The sequence below is a fragment of the Mastomys coucha genome, unplaced genomic scaffold, assembly GCF_008632895.1.
Source record: "Mastomys coucha isolate ucsf_1 unplaced genomic scaffold, UCSF_Mcou_1 pScaffold21, whole genome shotgun sequence".
NCBI classification, from domain to species: Eukaryota; Metazoa; Chordata; class Mammalia; order Rodentia; family Muridae; genus Mastomys; species Mastomys coucha.
In genome coordinates, this window is record NW_022196904.1 from 2,769,083 (window position 1) to 2,776,183 (window position 7,101).

The 7,101-nt window shown below is 37.9% G+C and overlaps 1 protein-coding gene across 1 annotated transcript; it reads right to left on the bottom strand.

The window, feature by feature from the left end:
• Positions 1-1,804: 1,804 nt before the first annotated feature.
• LOC116100356 (vomeronasal type-1 receptor 4-like) lies at positions 1,805-2,797 on the bottom strand. The gene has a single exon (XM_031384165.1). It carries the CDS (start codon positions 2,765-2,767, stop codon positions 1,805-1,807), a length of 963 nt encoding a protein of 320 aa, XP_031240025.1. The 5' UTR covers positions 2,768-2,797.
• Positions 2,798-7,101: the final 4,304 nt, after the last annotated feature.

The window sequence follows — 7,101 nt, forward strand, 5'->3', positions numbered from 1 at the left end:
ATCGTAAGTGTTTGCATCCCCCAGGCTGCTGCTCTGCGCTGTTTCCAGCCTCAGACTTGTGTTTTGGAGTCATGGTGCTAGTGTTTTGCCTTTTTATGTTCTAAGACTACTTGGAGGATGAAAGATTTGCTGCAGCAGTCTAGGGTTAAGATGTGCTATTTGTTTGCCCAACACAAGAACATACCACTCACCTTTTGTATTCATAAGCTAATATATTAAGAGTTCTATGTAGTTTTCTTGTGCACCTGCATTAGAAGACCACAGGACAGGCTGCTAAGCAGCTATCACCCTTCTGCTGCCGTATTCATCACACAGACTCTTTTACAAGATCCTTTTTCATGAACACACCTAGGGACCCTTGTACAGACTCTGGCAGTATTGATGAGCCTGGCGCTGTTCGCTTTGGTACACCCTCCACAGTGTGTGTGCATTTTAGCAAATTTTGGTATCGGTAATTTGATATATTTCACGGTGGTAAAATATTAGCTCTATCTTGGGACTTTTTGTAGAATTACACTTATTCAAAAGCATAGGAATATGTTCTTGTGATTGTCAGGATCTCCTAATATTTATCTCAATTATTTTGTAAGCTTGTGGAAATTATTTAATTATATTAAAGCATATTTTCTTGTAAATATGTCCTATCTGAAGTGTCAGCAGTTGAATGCCGTGCTATTTGCTGCATTTTTTTTCCTGTGTGTATAATGTATCTCCTTTCAGAACAGGAATGTGCCTCCTAATGTTTACTGTTACACTGCTATCTTTGAATGTCCAGTTGGTTGAACACTGTAATGACTTGAGAATAAACTGCTCAGAATTCATTTTCAAAAAAAAGAAAGAAAGGAAGGAAGGAAGGAAATACCTGACCGAGAGAAGAACACTTCAGAAGCTCTGCAGCGTCAGAGGATTCCATAGTGTCCCAAAATATCACCCTGACTGCAGGTTTAAGAGCTCAGGTAACTACCCTAGCAGTATTTGTTGGCTGCTGTATAACTGGTTTTTATTTTTCCCTTTTGAGGAAAAAGACTTAGAAGGTTTTTGCCAATGCCTATGTGGATTGTTGGGGTTCAGGCAGAGGTTTGGGGACCTTCTACCATACCAATACCAGGCAGTATCATGGCCAGATGATTTCAGTTGTCCTTTCAATGCCTCTGAACCAGACTTGGTTGCATAAATCAAAACAAAATAGAAAATTAACCTGTGGGCCCTCAGATTGTGGAGGCTTGAGGCCTTTGGGATGATGTCAAAGGTTGGGATGGACTCATTCGGTCCTGCTTGAACCAGAGATCCTATTGAATCCTCACTGTGTGCCAGTTTCTGCCCCAAGTCTTCTTCTGCCCTTGGGATATCGTGGTACCACTGAACACCTGCTTTACTTGAAGGAATGAAGCTTAGCTTGGTAGGTGGTTTAACAGGATCTCAGCCAATGGGACTCAAGGATAAGGAACCTTCTCTGGAGACAATTTTTAGTGAGTTAGCTCTCTTTATTAGGGGTGAACAAAGGCTATTAAACCTTGGTGTGGGGAGTGTTTTGGGATGAGTGTACATCATTGCCAGAGGCTGAGGTGCTTGAAATTCTTCAGTTGCATGAAGAACTCCAAGTAATAGCTGGGCTTGTCTCAATGAGGGGACAGGAAGTTTAATGCAAAACATGGCCACCAGGATACAGGAATATGTTAAGTGTGGCAGATGTGGGAGTTGTACAGGCTGCACACAAGGGTATATCAAGACCCAGAAAGGAGGGAACAGTCCCACTCCTTCCAGTCTCAGGCTTAGATTCTCAGGGCTTAGACACATCTTGACCTTACTCTTGCTCCAGACTGGCTACCCCAGTGACATGGCTTTGCAGCCCCACAATGAAGGGTACAGGACAAGGACACATAGGACCCCTAAAGATCAACATTAAGGGAGAAATGGTGGGGAAGCTTACAGTCAGAACTTCTTTGACATGCCTCAACCAGAAACGAATGTTCACAAAAGAAATGTGAAAGAAAGTACAAATACAATCTAGAAGATAAAAGCTCACAAATGTGACCACCAGCATCAGGATAGTATGGGATGCTCTGGTTTCAGCATAGGCTCTGACCTTCTGATCCATGTTATGTATGTAGTGCATTCTCTGGTGGTGTCTGTTCAGGTGCATCACCATGGAGACACTGGTCCAGATCATGGTGCTGATAAATATAATATCCTGGGCAAACCGTAAGAAGCTCATGCCAACACTGAATCCAGAGTTTGAGCAGACCCAATTACCTTTAGAATCAGTGCCATTGTGTGTTTTCTGTGCACCACTGGCATTCATTAGAATGTAAGCATTATTTAAGACACTAAACAACCAGCAACTGTAACAAGAATATCTCACAACCTTTGGGGATATTTGTCCAAGCAAGTCCCTAGCCCAGTTACCAGGAACAAGAATGGCAAACTGGTAGGTGCTGAGGGCACAGGTGGAGCACATGTTTGTGCTTTGAGCCACCATGTGAAAGAAGTATGTAAGTTTACATGTGAGGTCAGTTGGGGGCTTCCTTGGAGCCAAAACTGTCATATGGTTTGGAAATGTCAAGAGGAGAAGAATGAAGGTATTGGCCACAGCTAAGTTTGTTTGTATGATCTGAATGGGCCTCAGCTGAGAGTCAGTCAAAACTGGAGAGAAATTATGAAGAAACAGAATAATGTTGCCTACAGTACCAACCCCAGCCTGGCAAAGCAAAAGGATCTGAAGAGCCAACTCTTCTGTAGTTTTCAGGGTTTTATTTTGAGACAACATGGAGATGGTTTCATTGGACGGTGGAATAATGATCAGGTAGGACAACGCCGTCTTCAAGAGTCTTCTCAGTTCTTTGAGATTTTCAATTGATTTGGAGTCTTTTTTATCCCAAGAAAGGTGGCACTGCTTTATCACATTATAGGAGTTTTCTGTGAAAAAACTCTGCTTGGACATTAACCTACAATATTAATATTAAGTTCACACTTATTTGCTTAAATACGTTTACACTTATTTAATACATAAGAATGTGTTAAAAATACAAATTTGCTGTTGGAGATCTAGATGACTCTAGATCTAATGCCTTCTGCTCACATTTGTGGCATTGCTTTCATGTATTTTCAATCATAAAAGCAAGCAGAGCTGTCATGTGCATAAAACAAATTTATATTCAAACATATAATTATGAGATGGAGAGATGGCTCAGTGGTTAAAAGGACTGGCTACTCTTCCAGAGGACCCACCTTCAATTGCCAGTATGTACATGGCACCTTTACAATCATACATGTCATCAAAACACCAGTGCACATAAAGTAAAAATATATAAAAATAATATTTATAAATTATAATATAAATTTAGTATTCATACTCTATAAAAGAACTTGAATTAAGATTTTTATAAAGAATTTTCTAAAGAATGTTCCCTCAAAATAATCCAACCTGTGTTGATATACTTTTATAGTACTCATCATAGTGATAAAATACAAAATATTTCTGAAGAGGTCAGTAGTTTTCTGTTCATAAAGAAGAGCATTGACATATATACACATATATCATATATTTTAGAAGAAACATCTGAGGGATACAAACATATCATTAATTCACAAATTTTCAAACTTTAACTCTTTTTTAAAGAAGGGGTGCTAGAATTATATTGGATAAATGTCCAGCTTTCTTCAAGCACATCCAAAGACATTACTACCGTCTCTGTAAAAGTGTTTGTATACACAGATTATTTAAAAATCAGATTTTTGGAGACTTCAGTTTTCTCTGCAACTTACTTGGTTTATTTTGATTTCCACAGGAACAGTATGTTTCTATCCAACAACTAAAAATATGTCATATCACAACAGAAGTCATGTTAGAGGACAATTTCAGATGAGTGCTGAGCCATGAATTAGACATTTCTTTAGACTAGTGAAATCATTGACAAAAGTAGGCAAACTGTGAGGACAAAAAAAAAAAAATTCATTCTAATAAGTAATAGTGGTTTCAGATTACACCAGATTTTAGGAAGGAGAAGAGAACTTTAAGCAGAAATGCCAAGCTGCAGGAATCTCAGCTGCCCAGTCTCCACAAGGATGGGTTACTCACAGGGATGAAAGCTCCTACACAGTTACTGCAGAGACAGTGCTGATTCCCTTCTCCCTCAAAGATCTCGGCTGTGTATCTGTTTCATAAGACAGATACAAAGAAATGACTTCCTGTCTGCATATTCCACCAAGTGCTGTGCACATCACTGAATGAGGCCAGATATCAGAGCCCATAAAGAGACACTGACTGGTCCTGACATCCCTCAGAGAGTCCATTACTATGTCATCTGTGTTGTTATTGGGCATGTCTTTATGCAGACTCTGGAATACCTCTAAAAATAAAAAACATTTATTCCCAGGGCAAATCAACATGTTTTCATTCTGGTAATCAATGATGAGGCCCAAGACTTTGTGAGCTCATAGTGAGTAGAGCAGAAGTTAGAACAAGCTTTCTTTGTTTCTTTGGGGAAATCTAAATCTGAACTGGTGTTGCCATCAGGTGTGGAGAAGTGCACTACAGGGAAGATCAAGAGATTTGTTAGTGGAGTTTTCAGGGGCTGCATTACACTATATGCTTTGACAAATTTGCAAATATGTGCACATTTGCAAAATTGTGCTGACATCAGAAAGCCCATCAGCATGTATTCTGTACTCCTGTATTTCTCTGTTCAGAAAGGACATTTTAGTTTGACAAATCAAGCAACAGAAGCCTGTGTTTGCCCCATAGGTCCTTGGGTTATTCCAATGTCCATTTACTTTGAGATAGATCATTACTCGTTTTCTGATATATTATGGAGGCTTATTAGAAGCATAATAGATTGTGATATTTTCTATAGAATTTTAACTATAAAGAATCAATTTTGCACATACAGTAAAGGATATAAACTGAGCATGAACCATCCCTGTTCATCCTGCTGTATTCACACTAGCCATGACTAGAACCAGGTAAATTGTCCATCAGTTGATGAATAAGTAAAATGTGGTATATTTATACAATGAGGATTATACCTCTATTAAGCAAAATGTAATTATGAAGATTTTAGGTAACCTTCATGGATTACCTAAAATCCATGGATGGTTTGCCATGTGATACTGCACAAACTAAAGAAACATTGCACATTTTCCCAAGTTTTTAGACATTAGTTTTGAATCTTGATTTATGTGTGCTTCATTTGAAATACCTATATAAAGGTCAGGAGTGAAGTAAAAGACAGAGGGCTAAGGAAATTTTGCCAGAACACCGTCATTTAAAGGATTAAAGTAGGAAATGGACCATGGACAATTAATCTCTCTTGGGAAGATGGAAATATAGCATATAGTGGAGAAAATGAAGAGAATTAATAATAGAGGACTATTATAAAGGCTTCATAAAGCCTACTACTTTACAATTTAAAAAGCATTATCTATATATACATATATATACATACATTTGTATGTATACCATCTATATATCATTTATATCTATACACATCTACATGTGTGTGTGTGCGTCTGAGAGAGAGAGAGAGAGAGAGAGAGAGAGACAGACAGACAGACAGACTTCTTACATTTTTTGTATACACACATAGCAATTTCCTCTGAGACATGTAGCCAAGCACTGTGACACTGTAAATGTTTCATTTCAGTGTTCATTCCCACATCTCTCAAATATAGATCTCATCTGTTCTTGTCAGAGGACATTCAAGAGTCTTTTCACTGCTGTAATGTCGGTGTGGACTGGGTTAGTGAGGTTAAAAGCTGGGCTGTCCCTGAGACTAGGGCTGACCTAAAGGAACAGCACTTAGGAGTCAATGGAATACCCTCATTTTTTTAAATAACTAAAAAACAAAACTATAATATTATCTAAAACCCAAGAACTTCAGTTATTTCTTTCATTTACATGGTATCAATGGGGAAATTAGTTCCTCAGCTTGTCCTCTGATCTCCACATGGGTGCCATGGCACATGTATCTAAGTACACATGGTACATGCATTTAAAACACAATAAATAAAGTATAAGATTTGAATAGTGTGTGATGGAGACAGTCTAAAAATCTTCTGTTTAGGTGAATAGGGTAGATAAGGCTGGTAAAATAAGATTACAGAATAAAATCACCAGAGAATCTAAGATGGTGGATGTCAGGCAGTTTGTTTTCTACATACTTCAGAGAATAATACACTGAGCATCATTGGCTAAGCACTTCTGAGAATAGGTGCATGAGACCTGACTATTTATAATTTCCATAGAAATTCCAAAGCAGGTTGTGATGTGTATTATGTGTCATGAGAGGACTGAATTGGTTTGGAGAGTCATACCTCCCTTCTCTCTGCAACATCAAGAAAGGACAATGGAACAGAAGATAATTGGAACCACATGTTAAGACAGGAGGGGCTCATAAATCTATAGAATTATTTAATTCTTTACATCACATTTTTTATTTTATGTGAGTACATTAATGTGTATTTATGCCATTGTAACTAAAATTTTGGGTGATCTCTTCATGGTAACCAGAATATAAAATGAAAATTGTGAGTTACTTCTTTGGATTCACATTTTAATTAGTAAAAGTATTTAAGAATCTAACAAACTGAACAAAGAATCATTTTTATTGGAGTATTAAAGAAAACATTCCAAATTAGACAAACTGTAAGTGTAAACAGCTTCTCAATGAAGGGGAATGAACAAGAAATGGAAAAGAACTGTAACATTGCATTACACCACCATTGAATTCAGCCATGGAGGGGCAGACAGCCCTATGGTAGGATCAAGGATTTGAGAAAGTCTAATAAATAACAAGTTAACACTTGTTAGGATTTTTAGAGCAGAGATAGAGAAAAGAGTATTTCAGAACATCAAGGCTATCCCCTGTATGATCCTGTTCTAGGGGTTGAGAATGTGGACATCAACAGTACAGTATTTGATCAAGCAGATAATTAGTCTGCTCATCATCTTTTTTATTACTTTTATTTTTTTATAGTCCAGTCTGCCTGCCCACAGTTCCTCATCCCATTCCTTGCAGATTATAAGCAACCAGAGATATCAGTCCAGACTTCTATACCAAGCAAACGTTTTAATCACCATAGATGAAGAAACCAAGATATTCC